Source organism: Alligator sinensis, unplaced genomic scaffold (assembly GCF_000455745.1).
Source record: "Alligator sinensis unplaced genomic scaffold, ASM45574v1 scaffold223_1, whole genome shotgun sequence".
Lineage (NCBI taxonomy): Eukaryota > Metazoa > Chordata > Crocodylia > Alligatoridae > Alligator > Alligator sinensis.
The window spans coordinates 3422578-3434915 of NW_005841936.1; the positions used below are offsets into that span (position 1 = coordinate 3422578).

The 12338-nt window shown below is 43.8% G+C and overlaps 1 protein-coding gene across 1 annotated transcript in view; it reads left to right on the forward strand.

Moving 5' to 3' along the window:
* KIAA0825 (KIAA0825 ortholog) overlaps positions 1 to 1250 on the forward strand; it is a 362123-nt gene extending 360873 nt beyond the window's left edge. Inside the window, exon 20 of the mRNA XM_025199109.1 lies at positions 123 to 1250. Within this exon, the coding sequence (XP_025054894.1) occupies positions 123 to 246 (124 nt within the window). The 3' untranslated portion in view covers positions 247 to 1250. The remainder of the gene's footprint in view (positions 1 to 122) is intronic.
* The last annotated feature ends 11088 nt before the right edge of the window (positions 1251 to 12338 follow it).

Below are 12338 nucleotides of genomic sequence, written 5' to 3' on the forward strand. Positions count from 1 at the left end.
GCACCCTCCATCAGTATGATTGGGAATTAATACATGGGACTTATTTCTCATTTTAAAATTGTTTTGTTTGTTTTATGACTTTAAAAGCACAAAGGAACTAACAAAAGTATGTTTTCTTTCAGATGGGAGATGAAAGAAGATGCAGTTTTAGAGGATGAGGAAAAAGTTATGGTGGACCACTTAAAAAAGGCCTATTTTATGCAGACCAGTCATGCCTCAGAAGATAAAGAAGAACAGTTACCTTGACAAGAATTTGGACTGCACCCTCTTCAGAATTAAGCATGATTACACGTGCTGATTAACTGACAAAAAATACAGTCCTTATACATACATGTCTAGAAAGCTAGGGCATCTGTATCTTACTGGCTAGACATTACCCAATTATAGAGTAGACATTACCCAATTATTGACGACTCACCTACTTAAAATAGCCATTGTCACATGTAAGATAAGCAAGCAATATTACGTGGAAATGTGTGTGTCTCAAGTTAAGAGTCCCAGATCTTGGACACAAGAAGCTGAAAGCCAAAGTGAGAATAATTTTTAACATATAAAGTTAACCCTAGAACTGAACATAGTACAAATTTCAACATTAATGTTACATACCCTTGACTTTACATATAATAAAGAAGTATTGAAGGATAGAAAGCAATTTTTCACTGCTTTGTACTTCAACTTTAAAACCACAACTGAGTTTTTAAAGCATATAATGTGGCTATAGGGATTCCCTAAGATGAGAGATGCAATATGCTGACAAATGAGGTATACATGCTCTTAGCCATACTGATAATGTGCTAGTATGGGTGGAAGCCAGTCAGAGTACTTGGATGTCCTCTTTTGTCAAAAGCTATTGTAATAAGTAGAATACCTAATTAACTTGTTATTGTCGTATATAGTCAGGGTTTGTATATGCATGGACATTGACTGAATTTTTTTTTGGTATAGCTGTTTTGCAATAACAATTCCAGATTTGCTTTGCATCTGGAAATTCAGAATAAGAGTAGCTTTTTTCTGATAATCTTTTGAAGAAGATTAAGCTAACCTCCAAAACAATACATTTATTCCAGAATAATTCATGTTCAGCCTTATTCTGAAATAATTTACCAATTGTTGGCAAGCCCTAAATGTATCATTCCTGTTGCCTTCCTGTAAAAATTCATTCATAGCATCCCTGTGGAAAATACTAGGATACTTATTTCTTCTGTGGCAAACATGTGCTTATCTTTACAATGTAAAGTTAAAAAGACAAACTCAACAGTCTGAATAAAATCAGAAAATGTTCAAAGTGTTTTATTTGGATGTTTTTCTTATCTAAATCTACATTGTTATCATAAATGGAAGAGTCCAAGCTCATTCACAAATTAAACTTTTCACTAAATTATTAGTAGAAAATAGAAGGTTTAGCTACATGAAATATGGTATTATGCTCCTTATTGCTGACTCTCAAATTTTACTGGGAAAAGCAACAAGAAAAAAAAATTTTGTGCTGAGTGGGCACTTTTGCAACATTTTATATTTTTTTTAATGGAAATATACTAAAAATATGAGAAACAAGGTTAATAATTAAGATTGCTAAATGGAATTACACTGATTTGCTAGAAACACTTTTCACTTTACACTTACCCTTCTTCAAGAAAGGCATTCCACGGTACTTGAAAGAGCTTCTCATTTCCATATTTACTTCCTCTCTTTATAGAATTAAGAATATCTATGCAGTAGGAATTTTTCTTTTTTATAACTGACCTCTGTGTAACAGTGTTTCTACATGCCAGTGGGGTTCAACCAATCTTTAAAATATTTTCATTTAAAAAGTCAGGCATTCATACAGTTTTCTTCTTTATATTATATGCTATAGCTTTTTTGTGTTTGATCCTGCAGTGGCTTTCATATCTTTACACTCATCCTCAGTATAGAAAGGCTAGGAGATGATGTATAGAGATTTAAGTGAAGTGAATTAAATATGTATAAAATACCTTAGATTTGTAAGGCCAGATTTGCTGAATATAGGGGTAGGCACTCAGGAAGCTCCCAGGCACACATCTGCACTTGTGCCCAGACTGCAATTGAACCAGGTTGTAGCAGCCCCAGCTGGCAGGGGGCCTGGGGCTGCTCCATCTGGGTTCAGTGTGCTGCAGAGGGGCTGGCTGGGGCACGAGGGCGCTTCAGTGGGGCTAGCTGGCAGGTAACCCTAGAACTGAAGCACCCTCATGCCCCAGCCAGGCAGTCAACATCTACACGTGAGCTACTGCACACTAAAAAACTACCCAGCCAGGTAGGACTTGTATTTACAAGTACTACCCTGCTGCGGAGTTTATTTGTTTCATGCTCCCTAATACAGGTGCATGTGCAGACACTGAAATGTTTACCGTGCAGTTAATTAGGCAACTGTGTAGTAAACTTCTCATGTAGATGTGCCCAAGAAGTCTTACTGTGCAATCTAGTCCCTTGCGCAAAATAGCAGCAGGGTTAGGAAAAGGAATTGAACGTGGGTCTTCCCAAAGCCTAGATAAATTTTGTAACCACTGCAGGTGAATTTTGTAACCACTAGGCTATCTTATAAAGGAGAGTAGCAGGACTACCAGCTTCTTCCCCATTTTCAGAAAGGAGTACATAACCTTTTAAAGAAAGGATATAGGCACTTGCCTTCAGGAGAGGGTTCTGACTTGTGCGTCCTATACAGAGGGAGGCACTTCTATGTAGTACTAAAGCACCTAAGCCATAAGGGTGGGGCGTGAGGATAGGAGTGGAATTTTTAGACACACCCCTGTGTTCAGCATATCTTCATTGGCCAGCTGGTGTGTTGACTTTAGTCAAATCTTCACTCAGTGGGCTGGTTTTTGTGGATCCAGTTCTGAAACACCTAACTCTCCCAATATATTATATACCTAGATACTTGTGTTAGCTGAAGAATCTAACGAGAGTATCTGGGTTCCATTAAGGGGCTCTGGCACCCAAAGATAAAGTGTATGAACAGTCAGTTGCAATACCTACATTTCTTTCAATTCCTAGTATAATGTTTTGATCTCATTAACATTTTTTGCTTGTGCATGTTTTAAAACTGTATACACAAACACAGAAAATTACTGAAAGCCAGCCAATTGTGTGATTAGCTTGTTGGAATCACATGTTCTATCATTACTGGTATTTTACCAACATGCAGTATCTGATTAATGCAAATAATAACAATAGGAACAGGAAAAATGTGCTGAAATTTTTTGGAATAATGAAGCGCAAGACATTTGACTCATATGGGGCTTGGGGGAAAAAAATCAGAGATTAAGGAAGACATATATGTATCTTTTAATAACTCCTGTCTTCACTACCCATCTCCTGCAGATCATCTCATATTCTGGCAGAGGACATTTTATAGGCTCCATAGGCAACAAAGTTATTTCATAGTTTCATTGTTGTTAGGGGCTGGAAAGGACCTTACAGATCATCGAGTGCAGCCCCCCTGTATGTGGGCAGGAAAGACTGCAGAACTGTTTATGATTGCAGGTAGATACTCTTTAATTCATCTCTTCATACTCGCAGCAGTCCAAGGTAGGCATGAGATCTGGTTTCTTTCAATTGGCTTCCTCTTGCATTTTCCTCTTATCTGGGAGGGCCCTAACAAAACACCATTGGAAATTATCGACAGTAAGAAAGATCAATTATAAACTGGTATAAAGTTGTTTGTGGAATTCCTCAAAATGTACTTGCATTGGGGAAGAGACCTATGAGATGAACAAGATTAGCTGATGGTAAATGCAAGGTTTGTATTAAAAACAAAACATAGGTGTGACAGCTAATGCAGTATTTCATGGAGCCTACTTCACTGTGCCAGCTATCTACATCACCAATAGCAGGGTAGAAGCAGAAGTAGGCTCTACAGAGCTATTACATTCCTGACACAGATGGCCAGGATGAAAGGGATAGAATGTGCTAGCATAGCAGACCATATGCATTTACTGATTTCCTACAATATAAGTAACAAAAGGGGGACTGGGTTTATAAAGTCCCAAGAACAGTGGGGTCCTGAATGGTCCAGAGCCACTATCTCATCCTGGCCCCTTCTAATCACCATCCCCTCATGATGTCTACAAGATGTTCCAGGACTTGGTATGCAAACTGGATTTGTTACTATATTTGAAATTCCAGTGGCAATGTTGCAGGGGAAAGTCACTCAAGCTCCCAGACATTCTACATGTCTCATGTCCAGGCTATCTTTCAAAGCCTATCAGCAAAAAATCTTTAGAAACCACTAAATTGCACTGGCAACTAACTGCCTTTTCTAGCAGTAACATCAAAGAGAGCAGACTGCTGCTACCAAAAGCTGTCCCCAGGCTTTGAACAATTTTATATCTTTCACCCAACATACACACACACACCAGAATCCTTCATTATAACTGGCTAATGAAAGGTCAAGATGAAGCCAACAGAAAAGTATCACTAAGAGATAAGGAACCTCCAAAAGTTGGATTTATTTCTCCAAAAAAAAATATTCTGGAACATTATATTCTGGGAAAATATCCAGAAAAAAATGTATTGGACACTAAATCACCAAATAAGAACTGACAGTGACAAGGCCCTATTGTAACAAGTGATTATTTGAATTGAGATGCTGTCTCCGAATTTGCAAACCTACTTCCCCAAGATAAGAAGGAGCTGAGGTCATTGACTGCTGAAGGTTAACTTGCAGCACTTGTATCTCTCTACGCAGCCACAGATACAAATTCCAAATCTATGGTTACCTCAGATTGCTCCAGTCATCAGGGATCTCTCAGGTACAAATTATAATTGAAGTCTCCATCTGAGGAATGTAAGCTATGCATTGTTAAAATGGATGAGGCCTCACAGTCTCTAAAGGAAATGTATGTCACTGAAATCCTTGGGATCTGTTCTCTTTCACTAAAGAAGCAGTATTTTAAGCTTCAACCACAACAGTGGTGATCTTTTTATCCCCAAATAGGAAATGCTGACTCACTGACAAAACCCAGATATTTCCCAAGAAGGAAGTTACCTGCTTCTATCACCATGGCTGTTCAATCAGCCCTTTTTGTCACCAAGGAAGCAGATTGGACTCCTTGAGGAGCAATGTGCACATTTGTCCTGTGCTTACACGTGCACCTGGAACCACATCACATTGAGCCAGGTCAGAGCAGCCCTGGCTGACAGGGGGCCCAAGGTCAGTCTGCTGGCCTGGGTTTGCTCCCCCCCGGCTCAACTTACTGTGGAGGGGCTGGCTGGGGCACAAGGGTGCTCCAGTGTGGGGCCAGCTGGCAGGCAGCCCCCACATTGAAGCACCCTTATGCCCCACCCAGCTGGGTCAGAGTCTACATGTGTGTTGCTGCACACAAAAAAACTCTACAAGACGATAGTACTTGTATTTACAAGTACTACCCTGCTGTGGAGTTGATTAGCTTCCTGCGGCCTAATAGGGCTGCAGGTGTAGACGCCAAGACATTTACTGCAAAGCTAATTAGGCAAATCTGCCATAAACATCTCATGTAGACAGGGCCGTCTCTGGCAGGGGGCAAATCAGGCCGACCGCCCCAGGCCCTGCGCTTTGGGAGGCACCACGATCAGTGCAGTATAGGCCCCGGTGCAGCTGCTACGCACCGCTGCTGCCAAGCACCACTGCCAGCTCTGGCTGCTTGGCAGCCCCCCACCACCCAAGCCCCACACACCCCTAGGGATGGCTCTGCATGTAGATGTGCCCATTGCATGGTAACCCCATTTGGACAACCTTCAAACTCAAAAGACATGGACTTCTCAACAAATACACCTTCACATAAATGTCTTGGTGCTTCATCATGAATTGTCAGTCCTTTTAGAAGCCTATCCACCTTCCACTGGATGGGATTCTAAACGGGCTGACAATTCATGATGAACAATACTACAATCATATTTTAAATAAACAAGAGGGAGCAAAGTCTACTCCTTTACATCAAATAACTGTATGCCTATATAAGTTTTTTTCATCTGCCACAGAATTACTCTGTACATAAGCTAGGACTGCAAAATTTTATAGCAGATCACTTAAGCAGACCCTTTAGATGTGATTGAAAATGATCAGTAAAGGACACTGTAAGCTGTTAGAGAAAACAGGAAATATTAAAAAATCTGCTCTTGAAAAGTTTAGAGTTGGGGACACCTGCCCAATACCCTGATGTACATTTACCCTCCAATTCCATCAAATATAAGAGTTCTCAGGTTTTTTGCACAGGATTCAGTTAGGCTCTTAGTAATTGTAGTAGGTGTAGCCAAGGCAATCTGGAATCTCAAAGGATCTCTCTGTCCAAACTTTTATAAAATTGCCTTTCTAGCCAGAAATAATATCTCAAGGAGACAGCCAGAGCTTCTGTGCACCATACAACATGGATGGTGGCTGGTTAATATCACTAGAGAGAACCTGTCCAAGCCAGGTACAAAACATTCTCCGAAACTAAAAATATTCACTGTTGTGAAGTACCCTGGACTTCCAGTGAGCTCCCTCTAAGAGTTAATCTAACAACCTCTTAGCTTTCTACTCTCCAGTTCAGGGTTATTCCACATTTTCACATTTTACTGTGGTTCCTAAAAGGTCTTCTGACACCATTATCCCCCAAGCAGTGAACCTCCCTCTTCTTGTGGTCTAAACATTGTACTGGCAATATGAATGTACTCACCTTTTGAGCCATTATCTACATGTTCTTTATTTAATGTTTCCTTCAAAATAGACCATCTAACAACAGCAGGGTTAATCAGGGGGGTAGGTAAAATAAAGAAACTCATCTCAAGTCCATTTCAGTGCACAGACTTTCTAACTGGATTTCTATGCATAGCAGCTGCTATGTGAGTTAGGCAAAAGGGACCCAACAATGAAAGTGACAGTTCACTATGAGAGCACAGGCAATTTATGTTGCTTCTTGAAGAAATGTTCTCATACTAGACATAGCAGAAACTATCATGCTAATTTTGGTAGGCTGTGTTACATGATTGTTTACAGAGTCCTAGCATAAATTTCCTGTTATCTAGGTCACTGCTTATGAGTCACTAACAGTGTAATATGTATGGACAAGTACTCAAAGAACAAGAAATGGTTCCTTACATTAAAGTCATTGTGGTGCTTAAAGATGTGTTGTTTATTATGAATGTTCTACAATCTACCCACCCTCCCACTTGCATGGTGTTTGATAACACCTTGATTCTGTATTGCTTAATAATTTGAAGTGTTTATGGGCACCCCACCCTGTGTGGGCTTGGTGAGCTATTGGCAGGCCCCCTAAAAGCAGTATCTCTTGGGGCAGGGGTGGGCAAAATGCGGCCCACGGGCCGGATGCAGCCCGCCAGGCCATTCTATCCAGCCCGCGAGGCCCCTAAAAAACTTATAAAATTAATATTTATCTGTCCCTGGCTGCCTGTCATGCAGCCCTCGGTGGCTTGCCAAAACTCAGTAAGCGGCCCTCTGCCTCAAATAATTGCCCGCCCCTGTCTTGGGGGCTGTGCCTGTACCCTAAGTGCCCTAATTTCACTAATGAGCTTGGACTCTTCCATTTATGATGACAATGTAGATTTAGATTTTTAAAAACCCCATCTAAATAAAATACAATGAACATTTTTGGATTTTATTCAGACTGTTGAGTCTTTTAAACTTTACATTGTAATGATAAGGACATATTTCACTAATGAGGGCACTCAGCATGGGCGACTGGTGCTTCCTGCTCCTAGCGGGGCATCAGTGGCCAATTGCTGGCAGGGGGGTGTCCCCCCGTGGCTGAAAATGCCACCAGTGCTTCTCTCGGTGCCCCCACATTCTCAGGGGGGGCACCTGCCATCGGCCCCCACTCCGTAGCTAGCAGTAGCCAATCTCGGGGGGGCACATTTCCTCCCATGCCTCCCCTATGTGTTGCCTATGGCAGTCAGGTTACAGGCACAGCACCCAAGAGATACTACCAGCCAAGAGATTCTGTGAAGCACACTGAGCATATGCATGGAAATGGTGAGCAACATATAGGTGACACCCCCCCAAAGAAAGAAAATTACTGTAGGGGCAGCAGCAGGTGCATCTTAACATTATTAATGTACTCATGATTCAGACCCTTCACTGAACAGAATCCAGACCCTGTGCTGAATATAGAACTTTCCATTTCTTCATGGGCTTTTCTTCAGAGTTCATCAGTGTAATATAAAAATGCTTTATGAACAACCACAATCTTATTTTCCCAGAACACTTGGAGGTAGGGTGGTATCCCCCTCATACAGCTAGAGCAGCAGTTCTTAACCTTTTTAGACTCAAGGCACCCTCTCAGAACATGCCAGCTCTTTGTTTTCACTCTTTTGTTGTTTGACTACAGAAAAATAACAGAGCAATTCTTCTGTTGCAAAAACTCGAAAAACCCATGACAGGTCAGAATGTTTTTAACACTATAGGTTCCTATTTGAAATCTCTGGATTTATCTGGTGAATCCTGTTTGCACACGTAACAGTGCTTAATATTGTACAGTTCCCCACAGCATCCTTGAAAGAATCTCGGGGCCTCCCAGGATGCCATGGCACCCCAGTTGAGAATCACAGAGATGGAGAGCTGAGACACACAAAGCATAACTCTGCAGAAGTATGCACCCAGTGGGAGAAGCTAACAGCCTGATTTTTAAAAATATTTGATGTTTTTATATTATCTTGTGTGGTCAATGCATAGCTTCCCTTGACTTCATTTGCAGCTGTGCATGTTTAACATTTCAGCAAATCTAGCCTCATGTGCCTCAAGTTGGGCAGCCAGAAATAGGGAACGTTCAATTAGTGGCCAGATGTGTAAAGGTTTTATTCAAGTTATTTGTCCAGAGTCACATAAGAATTCTGTGGCAGAGGGAGGGAGTCCAGTTCTGCAGAATATCGATTTAAAGATTCTTTCATTCTTACGCCTTTTAACTCTTGCTTCTCTTGCAATCCTCAGTAGTATACACTATGTGCATAGGCATGGAAAAAAAGAACCCCAGCACTTTACTGGACGTGGCATCGCATTAGTTTGACTCAGCTCCCAAGTGTGTATATAGATTGGACACTTCAACGGGGCTTTTTGGCACTTTTATCTAAAGCTGATTCAACCAGCCATTAGATAAAAGTGCCAAAAAGCCCTGCTGAAGTGCCTGATCTATACAAATGTTGAGTAAACCAGGTCCAACTAATGCAATGCCTCTTCTGGCCATGTGCTGCACTTGGTGTGGGGGCATGTCAAACTTTTTCTGGGTTTTTTTCACTTCTGTAAGTGACTTATGTGTCTTTCAACTTATGGTGTAATTACACATTACAATTAACATGCGGTAACATTGCCCCCGCCAGCCTAGACTGGGGCCCACTGTCCCAGATGAGGTTCACCATGCCCCTGTTGGTATGAGTCGGGCTGGATTGGGCCCGTGTCACCTCTGCTGGCCTGGATCAGGCCTATCACCCCCCTGCTGGTCCAGATCAGGCCCATGTTGCCCCCACCATGGGAGTTGCCAGGCTGCCTGGCAACTCCCATGAGGGAAGGAGGGCAGGTGGGTAGCTGTGGGGGCCATGCAGGCCCAATCTGGGCATGCAGGGATCTGCCAAGTCCACCTGTGGCTGCCCAGCAGCTCCACACCCACATGACTGCACCTCCCACCTCACCCCCTCCCTGCCGTCCTCACTTCCCACTGAAGACTGCATGACATGATCCAAGTGTGCAGAGAGCTGTTCCCCTCTCACAGGTGCCCAGACCTATAGACAACAGCTTCACTCACTACACAACCCTGAATCAGTTACTTCTCTTACTGCTAACTCAAACAATAACTTTGTCTTGTAGTGTTGAAATGTCTTGGTTCAAACCCAATCATGCACAATGGAGGGCTTACAGTTGCATGTGATTATTTTTTACCCTTTTCCTTAAAAAAGAAAACCACACACAAAAAAAGTCAGGAAATGCCTGAACTATGGTTGCTTGTATAACTTTTACATGTAACAATTATAATTGTCTTTAATTATTTTATTACGTATTTTTTTCCAAAGACCTCCTGTTTCATTTGTTGCACAGAACAGATACACTATGGGCCAAAAGTAAGTTTGCTGAGCAACTATAAATTTGCACTTGCTAACTTCCAAATCACTGATTAACTTGTCATCCTAAATGTCTTCTTTTACTATAACCTCTCATATAATTATATATAATTTCTCTCTCTCTCTCTATATATATATATATGTGTGTGTAGTAGTAGGCAACTGTTGATCCTCTGGATCATGGTGTACGCATAAGAGGTCTAGTCAGATGCCTGATGAATCTGTTTGTAGCCCAAGTCAAGAGTGACACAGCTTGTTACAAGTTTCACAGATACATATGTTGTCTGAGTTGAAGTCCAAGTTTACAGCAAGCTGCTTTCTTCTTTCTTGCTTTGCTTCCATCCTCCAGATCAGAGCTGCTTCATGTTGAGCTGCAGCCAGTGCCAGATGTTCCCTCCAGATCAGATGAGATTCTGAGTGCTCCTCCCATCTTTCTACACTGATGATGAACAACTTGATTTTTATATGTTGGGCTTGTCCCCAGGAGTGGCAATATGCATTTCCCAGGGACAACTAGCAGTGACACACATTTTGCTGCTGCTAGTTGTCCCTAGGGGATGCCCTTGCACGCGTGTCCTGGCATGCCGCAAGTTGCCCTGGGTGGGGTAGGGAAGGCTGGAGCCAGCACCTGAGCTAGCCCCAACAGACTTACCTGGGGTCCTGGGGCTCCAGCAGTGGCAATCTAGACTGAAGCCTGGCTGGCAGCTGGAGTGTGGGCTTGGCTGGCCAGACTCTGGTTTTGCGTGGTGCATGCTGCCTCCACGTATGCCACCCCACTGTTTTCTAACACTTTTTTTTTATACTCTCAGTGTCAAACCTCCCCACCCCACACTGCAAATTAGCAGCACAGGAAATGCTTGCATGTCTGGCATGTAGCATAGGCAGAGAAAGAAAATATTTCTTGGGGGGGGCATGCATGCCCCCCCCAGCAAGTAAGTCTGGCGTGGGGAAGGGTCATGGGGGGGCAGATTGAAGCTCCTACAGTCAAGGAGGGAGTGGGGCATAGACAGAGGCAGGGGCTGGGGTGAATGGGGCTCCAGGGTCAGGGCGGGTTGTGGGATGCTCAGAGCCCAGGAGCTCATCCAGGGGCGTGGGTGGGCTCTCACCAGTGCGCACACCTCTGGGGTAGGCACAGGGGGCACAGGCCCCCCCTTATCTGTGTGTGGGATGGAGGCAGGCTGTCACTGTGGGCTGGGGTCTTCACCCTGCTGCCAGTGCCCTGGAAGCAGCGCGATGCTACGTGCCTCCTGTTTGCTGGCTGCACTGCCTGCCCAGCAGTGGAGGCATGTGGCATCACACGGCTGGGGCACCAACAGCGGGGTGTGGAGCACAGCCCACAGTGGCAGCCCATCTCTGCCCTGTCCATAGCACAGGTTGGCGGGGCACATATCCCCTTTGCCTGCCCCAGTGGTGCGGGCAGCGGTGGGAGTCCCCCCGTGCCCCTTGACTAGCCACCCAGGCAGTGCGTGTTCTACGACCCACTGCGGGGCCCCATTCACCCCCACCAGGGGGGCCTCAATCTGTTCCCCATGCCCCTTCCCATCCACACATGTACTCGCTGGGCACTGCTCCAAACATGGCTGGGCTGAGTTCCTGGCTGCCTGCACGCTCTGGCTGTTTATCTCTGTCTGTGCATGCTCTCTCCGCCCCGTGCCCCCTTCGCCCCGCCCCTGCTGCAGCCACCCAGAGCCCGCACCGGAGCTGCCTGTGTTTGGAGGGGCTAATCCCTGTTAGCCCCTGCCTTCTGCTGCCTATGCATGTGTGGCTTGTGACATTGCAGATAGGTCTGTGCTGCTGCAAACCGCAGATGAGCACTCGTCTAAACATGCCCATTGTGATACTGCCATAGAGAGCAGCCCTGCTTTTAGAACCATCTCTAATCTCACTATACAAAATATTCTTGGGGATATGGTCTCCTCCCATTCTCCTGACATGGCCAATCCATCGCAACCTCTTCTTCTTGATAGTGGTTTCTAAGTGTGTCAGTCCTGGACACTCCAGTACCTCTGTGTTTGGTGTTCTGTCTTCCCACTTTATTTTCAAGATCTTATGCAGACATCTCATGTGGAAACTGTTCAGTCTCTTTATGTGCCTAGCACATGTAGTCCATATTTCTAAACCATAAAGTAGGGATGACAGCATACAAGTCTTGTAGATTCGTATCTTCACCTTAGCTGATAGTTTACTGTTATTCCACGCATGTTCCTGTAATAGCCTGAACACTTAGCAGCTTTTTCTATTCTGTTAGCCAGTTCAGTCTGAAGGTCAAAATTCCTGCTGACTGTAGCACCCAACTAGCA